This window comes from Terrapene carolina, unplaced genomic scaffold, assembly GCF_002925995.2.
Source record: "Terrapene carolina triunguis isolate 2854851 unplaced genomic scaffold, T_m_triunguis-2.0 Scaffold93, whole genome shotgun sequence".
NCBI classification, from domain to species: Eukaryota; Metazoa; Chordata; order Testudines; family Emydidae; genus Terrapene; species Terrapene triunguis.
In genome coordinates, this window is record NW_020664444.1 from 2,193,484 (window position 1) to 2,211,755 (window position 18,272).

General features: G+C 51.4%; 1 protein-coding gene across 1 annotated transcript in view; it reads right to left on the bottom strand.

The window, feature by feature from the left end:
* Positions 1-1,010: 1,010 nt before the first annotated feature.
* Positions 1,011-18,272, bottom strand: part of CACNG3 (calcium voltage-gated channel auxiliary subunit gamma 3) — a 68,300-nt gene continuing 51,038 nt past the window's right edge. Inside the window, exons 2-4 of the mRNA XM_024217854.1 lie at positions 8,558-8,641; positions 4,847-4,987; positions 1,011-1,553 (exon numbers count right to left, since the gene is read on the bottom strand). Coding sequence (XP_024073622.1) covers positions 1,042-1,553; positions 4,847-4,987; positions 8,558-8,641 — 737 coding nt within the window. The 3' untranslated portion in view covers positions 1,011-1,041. The remainder of the gene's footprint in view (positions 1,554-4,846; positions 4,988-8,557; positions 8,642-18,272) is intronic.

Consider the following 18,272-nt stretch of genomic DNA (forward strand, 5'->3'; position numbering starts at 1 on the left):
GCCAAGTAACTGATTCGCCAAACTTTTATTGTTACTTTTCTCTTTAATCTCCCAGTCAATTGAGACATTCTTCATTACAGACTCATACACCAGTGACACGCAGATCACTGCCAGAGGCTCAGATGCAAACCCAGCTTCTAAAATAAGACTAGGCCAAACATCCCCTCCTTAATTGTGCCCACACATTCACTTGTGCGTGTGTGTGTTAATTTCAGGGAGCTATTTCTTTCAGTTTAACATCAGCGGGTAATCAAATGCAGTCTAGTTGCTACTAGTCATTGGAGGGAATCTGCTTCTTAGTCCATTTACATGATCTGAATGGAATGCACTCTGCCCCCTTACACACACCCCCAAAAGCCCTTCCAAAACCACAGAAAATTACTGAAAGGATGTTTCTTCCAACCCAACATGAAGAAATTGGATTCCAAGCTATTTAATGCATGCACGAAATGCCAGAAAGAAACCCAGACCCAAGCGCTCCATCCATTACAACAAGGCAAAATGTTTGAGCCACATGAGCGCTCATTACGTTAGCCGACTCAGTGCTTCGTACCCTGAACTTCTAGGCAATTTCGCATAAATGTAACTATCGGGTTAATGGTTCTCACAAACAAGGCTGTCTCCAATGTTGCCATTGGGACATACAGCGAAGGTAACACTGTGATTGTTATGATCAACATGAACAATGGTGACTTTGAGAAGTCACTGTCCCAGAGGCCACTCGAAACCACCCTGCCAGTCCTCAGGGGCCTTGCTCCCAGGAAGTCACAGCAAAGCCGATGTCCCTTTCCAACCACAGAAGGAAAAGGGGCGGGATTCTGGGGCCCAAACGCCGTTCAACCATAAACACAGTGGCCTGGCCTGGTAAGTGGCATTTAAAGGGTGGGGTGGGGTGGGGCGGGGAGCCATTTAGGTTTGTTCTTTAAAAACGGAGCTTCACTGGTAACACCATCACAAGGATCATGTCATGCAGCCAGACAAAACGCCTCTCCCTACTTCCCTGGCTGGCACAGCGCCTGAGCGGCGTGGGGAGGAGCTGGCTCAGACCGGTGTGGTTCGTCTGTTGGCTGGGTTGTTGTGCAATGACTCCTTGAACTCTTTGGGGATGGAATTATGGATCTGTAAAAAAGTGTGATCCCGCTCCGAGTTGAGCAGCGTCCCCATGGTCACCTTGGAAGGATCCCTGGAGAGGGTGAACAGGGAGATGTCGGTGGAGGGGATGGTGCTGAACCCTTTGCTGACAGGAGACAGATCCCTGGACCTGGGCTCCGTGGAGCGGGAGCTGGATCGCCTGCGGAACCGGTACCGGTAGGTGGGGAGGCGAGAAAAGGCTGACTTCTTCAGGAGCTCAGAGTGGGACTTGGCGCGGATCTGGCGGTGCTTCTCGATGTACATGTGCACAGCGATCACCCCCACCATCTCGGCGATGATGAAGGACAAGGCGCCAAAGTAAAAGGACCAGCCGTACGAGTAGCTCTTCTTGGAGTCGCTCTGCCCTGGGTCCCCGGCGTTCGCCGAGATATAGACTATAATCCCGATTATGTTACTGAGACCTGAGAGAGAGAGAGAGAGAAGGAAGGATGGGCTCCCTTTACAAGCAGCATAAGTCGCTGGGCTAATAGAACATCTCTAACCCATTCAGAGCAGGTCAGAGGCTCAGAACGTTTTCGACTAAGTGTATTTCCGTCAAAGCCAAAACGTTTTGTGGAGACGTAGCAGTTTTAACAAGTTTTCGTCGGTAGGTTTCTGAGGTGCAAGCTCCCTGGTCACTTGACAAGATGGTGAGAGAGAGACGACACCACAGCCAGACCGTTACTCTCCGGAAATGGAGGTCTCGACACAATTCCGTTTTGTGAAAGCGTCTGAGGTGGAACAAAAACAAGTCTGGAAACCGCAAATGTTGTCACAAAATGGCATTGTCACCCTGGGCCCACCACTAGTCAGACACCAGACAGCCCTGGGTGAAAGCCCCGTTCGTTCTGTCTTCTAGGGAAGGTGGCTTCCTCTGGGGCTGGAGCGTTTCACAATGTGGACAAACACCACAAACACCGAGCAGGGAGGGGATTGTGAGACTTCTCCTGCTCTCCTCATGTTTTATTTCTGGTCTCTGGCGTTCAGGCTCAGGCCTGTCCCAAATCCAGAAGACTGGGACTGCTGGCAGGTGTGTGTGTTTATTTTCCTGCGTCTCAGGATTTCTTGATTCTGGCTAAGACCCTAAGAGTCAATGTCTGCTCCCTGGGGGCTGCCTCCCCGAGGGGAAGCAGGGCACCCTGGGAAGCTTCTAGTGGGACATCCAGCCTGTTTTCCATAATAGGGGCCAGCCACAGGGCACGCGTACACTGCACCTGGGAGAGTGTCCACCAGTTTGGGTGGACAAACGCTCTAGTTCTTCTCCAGCTCGCACGCTGAAACAAGCAGCAGAGCCGGGGGTGGCACACGTGGGGGCTTGGGCTGGCTGCCTGAGAACGGACCGGCCTTGAACCCCGTAGCACATACTTGGGGGGCTAGCCCAAATGCCACATGTGCTGCCCTGGGCTACGCGGCTACGTTCAATGTGCTACCTCAAGCCGAGCTCGAACGTGTCTGCCTACCTGAGCTGGGAAGCACACTCCCGGCTGCAGCGTAGACGTCTCCACAGTCTAGGCCCTGCACAAGAGAGCAGGGTCAGGGGGTGCACAAGGAGCCTTTCCCCCAGTGAGCTGCCCGAGCAAGGACAGCTAGCCCTGCATGCTGGGGGCTCGTGGCAGCATTGTGCCTCCTGCAGGTCACCACGGAGAGGTGCGACTCCACGTGCACACGCCACATCGGCCCCCTCTGGCCCTCAGCGAGTTCAGATAACAGCATCAGAAGCACATGGACTGAGGGACTTTTCTGAACCAAACCTCCAGCCTTTTGGGTCTCTAAGCTCGTGTGTGTGGGGGAGGAGGAAACAATAATTACTCCTGTCCTTTTAATTTCTAGTAAGTCTGGAGGTTCCACAGGGGAGCTGAGCAATTTTTGCCTCCACAGCAGAGCAGGTGTGGTACTTCCAGGGATTGGAGTGAGGCTCAGCCACTTGCATTTGGATTTACTTAATGAATCGATTTGGTTCTGTCGGTTGGTTTCTCATCGACATCACATGCTCCTGTCAGCCAAAGGAAGGAAACTGACTGGTCTCTTTGGGGGAAGAAACAAAACAAAACTTTCTTGAGACTAAGACATTGTCATAAAATAATCAGCTAAAGTGTCGGGAAACATCACACCCAGAAATGAGGAATCCCGGAGGGACACGCTGTGCAAAAGAGCCTCGTTTGCCTCTGAAGATTGCAACTCTTCACCTGCCTAATGCCCACATTTCCCAGCCCTTGGTATTCCCAGCGGGAGCTCAGCACCCAGCCCCCAGCGTGCTGATCCCTTCTGAAAAGCTGGCTGCTTTGGTGCCTAACTGGGAGCGGAGCTCTTTGGAAATCTGACCTGACGGGATGTCCACTTGGCAAAGAAAGCCTTGGGTTGCGGCGTCTCAGAGCTTGGCTCAGTTGACTTGGGCTTGGGCTGCAGGATTAACAATAGCAGCGTGCACGTTTCCCCTCGGGCCTGCCAGAGCCCGGGGGGAAGGTCTCTCGGAGCGCAGATTCCATACAGCCCCACAGCATGAGCCTGAAATCCATTGACTTGGACTCTGGGACTTGGTGCCGTGGGTTCCTCTTTGCAGTGTAGACGTACCCTGCAGGGGGAGGGGGGCTAATTGCTGTGGGAAATTTGGCCTGTGTTGTACCAACCAGCCTGGAAGCTGGGGGAACCCTCCTGGGAAGAGTCCTAGAGACCTGCAGGGAGACGGAGATCCTTCGGGTATGTTTTTGAAGCCTGTCCTAGAGCTCTAGGGACAGGTTAAAAAACCAGCCCCCGAGAGATGATCATTCACAGCTCAGTGTGATAAACGTATGGGGGAATTTCTACAGAACCCTATTTGGTTGCTGAAGGACCCTATTGGTTTAATCTCCGCCAGCTACTTTAGGGCTTTTCCATAAGGGACATGATGGGAATTGAGAGACAGAGTCTCTCACCTCTACGTCAGTGGTTCAAATCCAGACAAGGCCAGTAGTGAGCCAAGGTTGCTGCATGACATCTGATGGCGACCTCACTGAAAAACCCATTAACTAGCCCCCTTGCTGGCCGCCTCGCCAGGAGGGACTGCTTCTTGTCAGGGCAGAGGCACCCCGGTATGAGGCTGCTTGGGGACGGGTGTGACACTGGTGTGACACTTAGTCTGCACCTGCCGTGGGGATGGAGGGCCAATGACCTTGCTGAGGTCTGAGCATACCCAGCCCTTAATTCCTAGAAGCTCTGTGGGTGTAAGAGAGAGGCAGAGCCGGACAGGAACACCCAGCCCTGCCCTCGGGGCAAGAGGGGAGTTCAGTCTCCATGGCCACCCCTTACACATGGACCCCCTGCCCGAACAGACATGTAAAGCAGCAATCTCCTCCTCCTTCAGACCCCTCCCTAAGGCCCACTTCTGTCGCAAGGCCTCTGTAATTGCCCTCCAACAACGACCAGGCCCATGGCCAGCAGGGAACACGACAGAACTAATGTGTCTGGTTTATTTATGCCTTTAAATAGCCTCCCCTCTACCCTGCAACTTGTCACCAGATACACAACCACCCACTCCTCTTCCTGCCCCCTCATTTGCCTCGCTCCCTCGGCTTGTGTGCCACACCCAGTTCTTGTGTCTTGTCTTAGGGTTTAAGGTGCTTGGGTAGGGACTGCGTCTCACCAGATGCCTGTGCAGCACACAGGAGGACGGGGCCCTAATCCTGGGAGGCTGGAGCCATGCAAATCCTGAGCAGTTGTGACTCGGACGGGAACTTACCTGCAGAGACAAAGAAGATCCCAGCGCTGAGAATCACGTTGTGTTTGCTCTTGTAGAATTCGCTGGCGGCCACACACAGGCCCCCAAAGAACAACAAGGCCACGCTCAGGATGGGGAAGATGCTGGATGCTCTCACGGCACCTAGCCGGGGGAGAGGAGAAGGGCCCCGTCAATCATCATTCGCACAGTCTCACGGGCCCTGTGAAAACGCATGTGCAGCTCCTTGGCAAATCAGACACTAGTGACGGAACGGCTAAGTGATGGGGAGGCTGGCTCTCTGGTTCAAACCAGCAGGGTCTGATCCTGCTCCCATTAAAATCAATGGCAAGAATCATAACACTGGAGAAGTACCGGGCTGGAAGGGACCTCGAGAGGTCACCTAGCTCCTCCCCACATGCCGAGGCAGGACCAAGTAAACCTAGACCATCCTTGAGAGGTGTTTGTCCAACCTGCTCTTAAAAAGCTCTAGTGATGGGGATTCCACCTCCCTTGGAAGCCTGTTCCAGTATTTAACTATCCTTGTTGTTAGAAAGATTTTCCTAATATCTAACCTCAATCTCCCTTGCTGCAGATTAAGCCCATTACTTCTTGTTCTACCTTCAGTGGAGGTGGAGAACAATTGATCACCCTCCTCTTCATAACAGCCCTTAACCTATTTGAAGACTGTTATCAGGTCCCTTTTCTCAAGACTAAACATGCCCATTCTTTTTAACCTTTCTTCATAAGTCAGGTTTTCCAAACCTTTTATCATTTTTGTTGCTCTCCTCTGGACTCTCTTCAATTTGTCCACATCTTTCCTAAAATGGGGTGCCTGAAATTGGACACAGTATTCCAGCCGAGGGCTCACCAGTGCTGAGGAGAGCGGGATAATTACCTCCTGTGTCTTATATAAGACCTTCCTGTTAATACACCCCAGAGTGTTATTAGCCTTTCTCACAACTACATCACATTGTTGACTCATCTTCAATTTGTGATCCACTCTAACGGCCAGAGCGTTTTCTGCAGCACGGCCACCTAGCCAGTTTTCCCGCAGTTTGTATTTGTGCATTTGATTTTTTCTTCCATTGACTCCCACTGACTTCAGTCGTATATGCTCGGGAGCTAGAAGGTCGCAGTACAGTAAAATGCTTGGGGGCTGGGAGGATTGAAGGTGCATTGAGCTGGTTATGACTCCTTGATGCTGTGCCAGCATGGTGTGAGTTAGAGCAGCCTAGAAGTTGCTCTAACTTATGCCACTAAGGGACCTCAGAGCAGTGGAGGGTCACTTTCCTCCAGCACACCCTTCTCTGGACACGCTCCTTTTGCCACGGTCGGGTGGGGTCAGTTGGTGCAGGTGCTGACTCCACCAAGTTTATGCCAAAGGAGAGTTCCCCTTTGCAAGGATAATTCCCTGCTGGCTGCTTATGTGCAGAATCTGGCCCTTTGCACGGCTTGAGCAGCACAAAGGGTTAACAGCATAACTCAGGGTCTCTAATGAGGTTTCTAATAATAATAATGAAAGTCCCAATGCTGCCAGTGGGTCTGCCCAGACCTGCAGGATTGGGGCCTAAGTTCATCAACACTGAAAGGACCGGCTACTGCCCTCTGAGACAAACCCAGTCCATTCCTTCCCCAGTTATTGCACAGACCTTCTGTCTGTGCTGCCCCCACCCCCGACTTTAATTCTGCCCGGAGAATAGCTCTGCAGACAGGCAACTTCAGGACCTGCTTCAGGGTCCCTGAGCCAGCAGTGCCAACCCTGACCACCATTCAGAATGATGAGTCAGGCCCCGCAAATCATGAATTTGTCTTAAAAACAAGTCTGGTTCTTTTCATTTGCCTCCTGGGCTTTGAGCCTTTCGGGGTCAGGGTTTCCAGCTTTTCCCACACAGCCAGCAGGGCTAGAAATGTACCTTTTATTTTAAACTGAAAGCTTACATTCTGGTATAGTCACATGACTCCAGGTGCTGGGGCTTTAGGAAAAACACCACTTCTCATGAGACTGGGGATAGCACTGAGACTAGCAGTACTGCCAACCCCAAGCATTCAAAAATCATGGATCAGATCCCCTCCCCCCATAATGAAATCAAGAGCTTTTACCAAAGAACACATCTGGAGTTCTTTTGATTTGCCCTCTGGGTATTCCAGGCATGCTTTCCAGCTTTTCTCCACATGGGGACTAGAAATTTACTTTAAAAAAAAAAAGAAACCTGAGACTCTCCAACAACAACATGACTCCAGGAGCTGGGGCTTTACGTAAAAAACCTTTCCTCTTCAGCCAAGCCATTTCAGTACCAACTTTGGAGGCATTAAGCCCAGGCAGTTACAGAGAACAGGCCCTTTTGCCTTTTTTAATTGGACTTGTAAAGGTTTAGGCCTTCAAAATGGCCAACGTTAATTAATTCAGCAAACTACTATCTGCTGCTAAAGCAAAGGCATTTAATGGGCTGTGCTCGGGTTTGGGGTTCTCTTCTCCCCGTTAGGCCCATTAAAATAAATCCAGGGATTATAGAGCAGCCCCATTAAAATGCAATTCTGGGTTTTTTTTAAAAAGGCTTCTTTAAAAAGAAAAAAATGCAGGGGAGGGGGGAGTTAAAAGCTAATCTGCTAAAATGAAAATGTTTGCAGATGTGTGGTGTGCGTGCATATCTGTGCTATTGTGCATGCTTGTGTGTGGGTGTTTGGCGTGCATGTGTGAGTGAACATGTGCGTTTGTAGTGTGTGCGCATAGCTACAATGTTTTTTTGCACATGTGGGTGCATATCTACCTGTGAGTTTGTGTGCATCTGTGTCGAATGCATAGGTGTCCATTTGCACGTTCGTGTTTCCATGTTTATTTGCACACACATTTGTGGAGGTGTAAAAGGGATACGGCTCCTTCTCTCAGAATCTGGCCCACCTCCACTATTAGGTCCCTTTCATATAAACACCTATTCGTTTGCTAGATTTCCTGATCAGGTGAAAAGCCAGGGCACCCCAGAAAGCTGGAGTGTTCTGCATTTCCTGGGAGGTCTGCCAGCTCTGTTTTCATTCAATCTACTTGCAATTGACTGCTGTTGGCAGAAGACATGCCAGAGGCTTCAGATCCTCACCTCACTGAATGCCAACAATTTCCAGAGCCGGCTGCGGAAACGCAGGACACAAAGGAGGAGAGGAATCACTGTAATAAAAAAATCCTCTCGCAGCAAAATTGCCAGGGCCTAACTCCTGACGCTGCAGCAGCTGCAGGTTTCCCGGGAGCTGAGGATACTGGGCATCTTACAGGACTGGGCCTGGGAAAGGGCGGGACAGATTTGAAAGGGGACAATGGAGAAAGATGCTCATCAGATGTGACATCATTACACCAACAAACAGAAGGTGCCATTTACTCTGGTCAGGAGGCATGAACCGTAGAAGGACCTTTGCTGGTCTGCTGCTATAATCAGATGGCAAGAACCTGTTGGTGTTGGTTCAAGCAGCAGAACGCACAGATCCTGGCCAGGTATGGGCATCCCAGGCAGCGCCACCGAGTGGTAGAGGCAGAGCTGATGCCAGCGTGTGTCTGTATATTATGGGAATGAAAGGAACGGCCAGAATTCAGGGAGGGAGTCACCGTTTTGGAGAGTGATATTAATATTTCATATACTCTCTCTCTCCAGAGTCGTAGAGCTGCTGCTCTCACTCGAGGGTCTGAGCGCACGCCGGGAGGTAACAAGCAGCATCGCAATGGGCCGAGTGTAGACACAGACTTACGTAGGAGGTACTCGGACGTGTCTTGCTCATAATCCGCATCTTCCGGGAAATGATCGATTTTTTTACACACTCCTCGGAATGTTCCTAAGGAAACACAAACCCAATGGGCGCATCAGTGGTGTTTTCAAGATAAAAATAATATAATATATGGAGATATACCTATCTCATAGAACTGGAAGAGACCCCGAAAGGTCATCGAGTCCAGCCCCCTGCCTTCACTAGCAGGACCAAGTACTGATTTTTGGCCAAGATCCCTAAGTGTCCCCCTCAAGAATTGAACTCACAACCCTGGGTTTAGCAGGCCAATGCTCAAACCACTGAGTGAGCTATCCCTCTCCCCCACCCCACCCCACCCCACCCCACCCCACCCCAGATGGCTCAAGGAGGGTTCGAGACCCACTCTGGGGATGAGCAGAGAAGGCGCAATGGAAGGTCCACAAAGCCACCTCCCCACTACACACAGCTTCCATCTGGATGGCTTCCCTCTGGGTTTAACACCAGCAGCTGAGCTATCCAGGGAATCAGGCTCCAGAGCTGCCTCGGCAGCCCGTGTCTGAGGATTTGACTTTAAAACTTCTCCCCTCCCTGTAGGGCTTGGCCTGGGAGGCATCCCCCAAGATCTGGCTTTCAAGTGCCTTCTGTCCATGGGGCAGGCTCCCCTGGTTCCTCATGCGGCGATTGCCGCACTGCTCTGGCCACTAGGAGATAGTAACTCTTGGACATTCCTGGCAGGGTTGGGGTTGTGATTGTTTCCCAAGGCAACCCAGCCTGCTGTGCTACCAATAGCAACCTCTCTTGGCAGTCTTGAAAACCTTCCCCTTATTCATGTCCGCACTCTGTTACGACATCCCGCTGCCTAGCGGTGGGTCAGCTAACGAACAGCCACCGAGCAGGTGGGCCGGGTTGTGACACTGGCTAGTCCCTTGTGGAATTCCAGGCACTGGAATCGCTAGACAAGGATTCATTAAGCCCCAGGAACCTTGCACAAAGATCCTTTACCACAGGCCTCTGGCCTCTCGCTCATCCCCGTGTGGCCCAGGTATGAACCATGGGCTGGCAATTCTAAACTGCCCATCGCTGAGCTCCATCCCACTGAGAGCTCCTCAGTAAACTTCAGCTTCCCAGCAAATAAAGGTTGGGTGTCAACTGACCTCTGGAGCACCCAGCGTCTCCATTTCACTCAGCAGGGCCAGGAGCTACCAGGGCAGGATCTGCTCCTATTCTGAACCCTTTATTATTGGCACTCAGGAGTCTCACACACAAGAAAAGGCTGAAGGTTAAAAGTGGCACCCGCCATCTGCCATCACAGCACCCATGAGCACCCGAACTCTCCCCACGTTCCTTCCCACCCCTCTCCCGACAGGCTCGCAGATTCCTGGCTCCCTCCCTCCCCTCTGTGGGTGCTCCCCGAAGGCAAGGCACCCAACACCCCCCACTCTGATGGGCTCCCAGAGTTCTGTGCATTGCACATGCACCCACTGACCCAGACCCAAACGTGGACACCGGAGCAGCTAGGAGCTGGCGCTGGGAAAGAGCTATGGGGAAGGACAAACAGGTACGCTCACACCAGGCACCTCACGCAGCTGCAGCCCCCTATGCCCCACTTGTCGTGTGACGTCCAATCCTTCCCTCCCCTCCCTTGCACTCTGGGGAGGTCGTCAGAGCTGAGGCGTTCCACTTCTCCACTGGAGAGCTCTGCTCTTGGGTGGGATTTGCTGCACTGTGCTCGATTCCCGTGAATTCACTTTGCTCCGTCATTTCCAGGGACGCTCCTGTGGCCTAGCTGCATCTGCAGGGAAGCCTGACAGATTTAACTCTTCCCAGCTTTGTGTCCTTGGCTGTAGTGCTGACCCTTGGTCACCTCCACAGCAGCCACACCCGCACAGGGTCACGTTGGGGCAGCGGAGAGCCCCGTGGCTCCATGCTTTTCCTAGGCTCCTGGAACGGGTGGAGTTGACCATCAGAACGTGTTGCTCTCTGAAATTACATGTCGACTCCCCCAGTGAGAGGAAGGCCTGTTTGCTCCAGGAAGCTACCACCGTTTGCTGTCAGTGATCACCTGCGACTAGTCGTTATCGAGCCAGGCTGGGTTCGGACCAGGGACTTTCAGGGAAAATTTGCTTTCCCTTCAGCAAGCCCCTGAGCCGGAGCAGCAATCGGAGTGATGCCGTTCTGTGCACCAGCTATTCCTCTGCAAGGGTAACTGGGTACCACGCTCTGCCTGCCCGACCCCTTTCCTGCGCTCATGGCTGGCAGTGCTGTGGGCTGTGTCCCCCACCCCTGAGGAGGAAGCAATTCCTGTAATTATTCTGCAAAGCTTGCTGGGACATAGGTGCTGAAACTAGAGGTGCTGGGGGGGGGGCTGCCGCACCCCCGACTTGACGTCGTTTCCATCATAGGCAGTTTGGTTCAATGGCTCTGAGAACCCCCACTCGACACATTGTCCCAGCGCCCCTGCACTGGGATATCGAAAGTCACAGTATCAATGTAAACTGTGCTTATTTCTTTTAATAGTCCCAGGCACTGTGATCTTTACTGATCCCCTTCGGGATTCAGCTGGCCTGTGTAATGGATCTAACCTGAGCGGTTTGCCCTCTGTCTGGCCAGCCATGCTGCACAGTGGTTGCATTGTTGTAAGTGGGCTGTAGCCCACGAAAGCTTATGCTCAAATAAATGTGTTAGTCTCTAAGGTGCCACAAGTACTCCTGTTCTTTTTGCAGATACAGACTAACACGGCTGCTACTCTGAAACATTCTCAGCCCTGTTGTTATTCCGCAGTTATGGACAGCCTGTCTCACTTTCCTCCCTGTGTGATAGACAGATGCACTTGTCTTGAAAGCCGGCCGGCGCAAAGCATGCTGTTCCAGCATTGACACACTGTCTGATGGACAGAAGGGCATGAATGAACATTCATTTTCTTCCTTTAGGCTCAAATAAAGCAGGCCAGGCAACAATTTGCTCTCACTGCCCATCCGCTTCAGGCAAATCCGTCATTGGGTTTTTGGTGGAGAATCATTCAATGCGTCTGTCGATAAAATCCTCCCAGCCCTTTCACTCCAAATTCTCTCATTTGAATAGAAAGCCCTGAAAGTTATGAGCCCATCTGTTGCCACTTGGGAAAACTTTCCCAGGCTTCAGCCCTGCCACTGTGCCCATCTGACTGGGAGGTTAATGTCATCTCCTTCCAGGCTAAGTTCTGGACTGCTCTGCTAGATAACCTAACAAAGACGCTGATTGCCAAGCTGCTGCTAGTGCCCGGAGGCACACCAGCATTCAAAGAGATCAGCCCCTCTTCCTCACAGTGTGGCCTCTTTGCCCTAGTTACTAAAGAGGAGCACCTTTGATCTGGTGACCTGCAAACGCATTGTGTGACTGGACAGACAGGCAGACCAGGATCCTGGGCATGGGCAGTGGAGGCTAAACCCCGGGCAGTAGGAGCAGGGCAGGGGACTAGCCTCCCCGAACGGGGTGTTCACGCACTGCCCATGATCGTGAGCATATGTCTGCTAGAGACACATGGGAACCTGTTTGAATAAAATAAAGTCTGGGCCAAACCTTTGCCTAAAATACAGATTTTTTTGTTTAGATAAATTCAGTTAAACTTTAAACAAACAAAAGGTCCTGCGAACTCCCATTGGGAGACAGACCCGTCCTCGCTTACAGACAGCCCCCCAACCTGAAGCAAATACTCACCAGCAACCGCACACCATACAACATAAACACTGACCCAGGAACCTATCCTTGCAACAAAGCCAGATGCCAGCTCTGTCCTCATATCTATTCAAGTGACACCATCAAAGGACCTAACCACATCAGCCACACCATCAGGGGCGCGTTCACCTGCACATCTACCAACGTGATAGATGCCATCATGTGCCAGCAATGCCCCTCTGCCATGTACATTGGCCAAACCGGACAGTCTCTACGCAAAAGAATAAATGGACACAAATCTGACATCAGGAATCATAACATTCAAAAACCAGTGGGAGAACACTTCAACCTCTCTAACCACTCAGTGACAGACTTGAAGGTGGCAATTTTGCAACAAAAAAACTTCAAAAACAGACTCCAAAGAGAGACTGCTGAACTTGAATTAATATGCAAATTAGATACAATTAACTTAGGTCTAAACAGAGACTGGGAATGGTTGGGTCATTACACTAATTGAATCTATTTCCCCATGTTAAGTATCCTCACACCTTCTATGGGTCATCTCGATTATTACTTCAAAGGTGTTTTTTTTCTCCTGCTGATGATAGCTCATCTCAATTAATTGATTGGCCTCTTAGAGTTGGTAGGGCAACTTCCACCTTTTCATGTTCTCTGTATGTATATAGATCTCCTCACTATATGTTCCATTCTATGCATCGGATGAAGTGGGTTTTAGCTCAGGAAAGCTTATGCCCAAATAAATGTGTTAGTCTCTAAGGTGCCACAAGGACTCCTGTTCTTTTTGCGGATACAGACTAAGACGGCTGCTACTCTGAAATCCCCCATCTCTGGCTGCTTCCCCATGCCGCTCCCCTTGACATCCATGGGAGAGCTGCTGGGAAGGTCAAAGTCAGCAGGACAGCAGCCTGGCTGGGTTTCAGCCAGGATTGGGAATAAAGAAGCCACAGGAAAGGCTGGTCTCATGGGACAGATTCTGATCTGAGTTGCACAGGGGACGTTGACACTGCAGCTGCTACAGCACAACTTGGTGCTGCACCTGTGCCACTGAAGAGCCCTGGTGTGGAGACCCTTCCAGTGATGTCGGATGTATCTTCCCTCAACGTTGTTAAACCACCTCTCCGAGAGGGGAGAGCTCTGCTGATGGAAGAATTCTTCCGTCGACCTGGCCACGGGGTTGGGCGCAACATTTTTCACAACCCTGAGTGATGTTGCTAGGGTGAGCTAGTTTTTAGGTGATCAGGCCATAGATGCAAATGCGGATGACAGCAACGTAACCGCAACCAGGATCCCCTTAGAGCTGGTGGAAAGAATCCCTGCAAAACATTTTATTTCATTGGAATTTGCTGATTTGTCAAAATTAAAATGTTTCACAGGGACAGTCTGATTTCAGCTAAGTTCCTCTTTAACCCGTTTCAAAACCTGCCTGCCAGGAACACTTCCTTTGGAAATCTGCCTGGTTTCATGCCTGCATTCCTGCCCAGATCCTTGGCAGTGCACCTGGTGGGCTGCTGGAGACCCCAGGGCTTCCATGGTCCATGGCTCTGGGGCAGCCTGCCAGATGGACTGCCCCATGGCCAGGGGCCCCAGGGCTTCCAGGCTCTGCAGGAGTTCTACCCTTGAGCCAGGGCTCCATTCCCTTTTGCAGAGAATTTTGAAATTTGGGGGTTTATTCCAAATCGTTATGAAACCAAATTTTGAAATATCGAACTCATCCAGGAAATGCCATGACCTGTCTCTGCCCAGCTCTAGTCCTGTTCTTAATATTTACAACCACAGAAGTTTGTGGAGATTTGTACAGCCCCTAGCACCCCAACCCAGCATTGCACTCGAGCATGTGCTTAATTTTAAGTTGTCTCATTGAAGTCAACTGGGACTGCTCAGGTGCTCAAAGAAAAGCACATGCTTAAAAGCTGTGCTGGATACAGGCTCAGGGGGGCACCCAGTGCTCCATGCATATCTCAGACTCCTCCAGTTTTTCACTGGTGTAACTCCACTAGTTGCAGTGAAGTGACTCTGGATTTACAACAATGTAACTGAAATGAGACCTGACTCCCAGACTTTCAGAAGCATCTTCGAGAGAACCCTCTGAGTCATCTCTGACTCCTCGACGTGGCTGCGTGGAGTCCCAGGGAAAGAACTAGCCACAGAGAAGAGCACAGCCGCCGTCACTAGCAGGTGCACATGTAAGTCCGAGCAGGGAACAGAAAAGATACCATGGGACTAGCTGAGCAATTACGATTCTGCAACAGAGCTCAGATTTCAAGCATTCAGATTCAATCCAGACTGTCAAAAATGCAAATAATTTCAAATGATGAGTAAATTCAAGGAAATTGTAATCTGTTCAACACATATACAGCACACATCCTGACCCAAACACAACCCGATCCAGCATACACACACTGCACACATCCTGACCCAGCATATATACACAGTGCCATTATAAACACATGTTCTGACCCAGCACAGGCATATGCCCCCCAGCACGCGCGCGCACACACACACACACACACACACACACACAGATTCAGCATACACCCACTCACCATATACACACAGACCCACTCTACACACCCCTGTACCACACACGTCCACACTGAGGAACACATGGGCCACGTGCAAAATGGTAGAACCCCTTCGCCAGTCAGCGGTTCATACGTGGCTCAGACTGAAAGAGTCCGATTCTTCGCTGCTGATTAAGAAACAAGGGTTCTGCATTAAATGAGTCTAAACTTTACAGTGGCTGCACTTAGAAATCAATGTATAACCTTTCTGGTGCCTCCTTCAAGTCCATTTGGCTTCACGCGCATCTCAAAGCTACACGAAGTCCGAGCTCTGTTCTATTCAGTATAGATCTGCCCTTTGTGCCGTTTAATGGCTATAAAGCTCCTATTAGCGAGGAGCGCTGTGCACAGTGTGTGGAACTTTACAAGATCTTGCCCAAATGCACTGACTCACTCTCAGAGTCTGAATAAACTCCTGGGCAGGGTCATGGGGCCAGCATTCATTATCTGATTAGAGAGAGAAAAAAAATGTTTTCACTGGCTACAGTGTGGGAGAGAAGTTTGGAGACAAAGTCAGTCTATCAGTGACGCACGTGTGCAAATGAGAAGACTAATTTCCCTGGGCTTTATCTCTTTTGAAGTTCTCCTTGTCAGTCTAAACCAGCATGGGAAGCCATGACCGGTGCTGGAGCATGGCTGAGCATCAGGCTGGCTGATTCAGCAGCGAGGCAGGTCCACACCTCGCTGTGGGGAACCCTGTCTGGCTCTTTAGATATACCTAATCGATGACTGGCCAAAGAACACAGGAATGGGCTGTGGGCAGGGAGGGTTGGAGAGGGTTAACCCACATGGCTTCCCATGATGTTTCACATCCCACAATGTTTCATGCCTGTTGGCATGTCAGATATTTTTAGTTCCTGTGTTGTGTGTGTGTGTTTTGGGGAGTGTAAAGTACAAAAGGAGCCATTCCATAGTAGTGTATACAGGAGAAATACACCAAGAATTTAACGAGATTCACAAAGAGATGGTGCATTTCTATGGATCTCAAGAGTATCCAGCGTTATTGTAATTAATGCCAACAGCCATTTTGGCAGGGACATGAAACCTCCAGCTTCAGGGCTTTAGAGAGCAGGATGAGACCTAACGTGGGGGCAGATAATCCAATGGCTGCTGCTGTGGGGGGTCTTACGCCTTCCCCCAAAGCAGCTGGCATGGGCCACTGCCAGCCACAAGATACTGGGGTGGCTGCACCTTGGGTCTGAAACCATCTGGCAATTCCTAGGTTCCTAAGCCTGGGATAGGAAGCAGGTCCCTTCTCGGGCATCCACTGATACTGACAGGACAGCCAAGTATTTGGAAATTCCAATAATCCCCCCCCCCCCCCCACACACACACACTCTCTCTCCTTATTCTGGAACAAAAAATATGATGACAAACTGAACGGCTGAAGGGGTGGGGAAGAGCGGTGTCGTTCCTAAAGCCAGCGAGCTGCCTGGATACCACAGTGGTGGGCGTGGGGTGAGAAAACAGAGCCAGGCAGACAAGCAGGCAGCAGGACTCCGACTGCCTGAGTTCTAACTGATGCAGCAGTAGGGTTGCCACCCCTCCAGGATTGTCCTAGAGTCTCCAGGAATTAAAACTCACTCTTTAATTAAAGATTATGTCATATGATGAAACCTCCAGGAATACGTCCAACCGAAAGTGGCAACTCTACGGCGCGGGTTCAGAAGACACAATTGCAGCAGGCCGTGGCGGAAGCACTGGCCAAAGCAGGCCAGCTCTCTGGTACCACTTGGTAGCCTTTGCTCTCCCGTCTGCCGTCATGCGTGCTGTGCATGGGTTGCTGCCCCATGAGCGGGAGCAGAACCTGCTCAGCAGGGAGCGAGGAAGGCATGGGGGCACTCACTCTGCTGTGAGCTGCTTGACACAGGATCTGGACAGAGCTGTCTCTGGGAAGGTCCGCAGGGTGTGTGTGCAGAGGGTGCAGGGTCCCGGGCAGCCATAAAAGTCACCGAGATCTCAGGCCCAGGCTGCAGGGAAGGGGCCACCCCAGGGAGAAAGAAGGCTATTGGGAGGGAAGGAACCTACAATTCAGTGGCAGTTCCTGGGCTGGTGAGAGCATGGAGGACTGGCCATGCTCCTGACGCCCTTCTGTCCTCTCCACCACAGGGGCTCTGGGCCAACTCTGGGGGAGGAGATCTGGCTCCCCGTGTGATTTGGCTGGGGGAACAAAGTGCCTAGAGCTGGAGTCACCAAGGAGCTGCAGGAGAAGGGTGCTAGGGCCCAGCTGAACAGACGCTGGCTGTGGGACCAAGGCGCTGGCTGGTCACTGTGCCCCCGAGGGACTCTAACCCCCGAGGAAGGGGAATTGTCAGAAGAGAGGAAAGGAGAGAGGGGGAGCGAGAGCCGAGCTGGGGAGGGAGAAGGAGAGGGAGGGAAGGGGTGAGAAAGGGCCCCCGGGGAAGGAGTTGAGGGAGGGTGTGAGAGTGTCAGACAGACAGACAGCGAGCTCTGGCTCCCAGCGCCAGCAGCCGTGTAATCTGCGCAAAGCCAGCCGCGCGCTCCCCGAGCTGCCCGTCACCCAGCCCCACACCCCGCAGAATCTATTTTATGCTCTGACATTTATCTAGGATTTTTTACTCCACGCTATTCATTAACCCAAGATAGTTACCGTGGCAACCGTTAAGTCACATGGTACCCAGAAAAAATGCCCAGCTTTTGAGCAAACACCACAACAGTTGAATTCAGAGAGAAAGATCCTGGATCCCAGCGCCCCCTCGCCCCCCAAATGCTGATGGCTCCCCCAGAACACAGCCTTGGCCTTCTCCCCTCACCCTGATTCAGGAGCACTGGGGATGGGGACAGGAGCTAGGCCCAGTTCTCTGTGTCATAGAAATTTCTGTCCGTTCCAGCTGAGGAATAAGGAGAGGCGGACACAGCTAGCCAAGCAAGGAGCCCCGGGAGGGGCGATCCGTTTATTTCAATTGCAATTGGGTTCGAGCTCATAAGTCAGCAAGAACAAAGAAAACACTTACACCAAAGCATTCTATGCAGTTGCTTATGATAATCTATCGCTCTACGATTGGCCAAAATTTGCCATCATTACCATACATAATTAGCAAGCTACATGTATCTGCCCCTCTTATGATCCCTTATTGTTCATTTACTTGCCCCCCCCCTTGTTATTTTGCAAACTAAGTGGTTAGTTCTCTATAGGATACAGGGGATGGGGAACAGCCCTCCACGCACTCGGCGTGAGCCAGATCCCTGGAGCAGCCCAGGGGGCAACTACTGCTTCACGCACACACTCAGCTCAGTGCACGTCCTCCGGATACGCTGCAGTGTGCGGTGGTTACAGCCAGACCTACAACCCCCCCAGCCACCCACCCGCTAGTAAAGGAGACCTGCGAAGGGAAACTAAAGCGGGGTTCATGCCCTTTCCTGCTTCTTTCTCCTCTAGCAGGGAAGCCTGGACTGAACGCTTTCCTGCTTGCTGTGGGCCCACAGAGAACAGGTAGCATTAGGACATCACAGGGATCAAG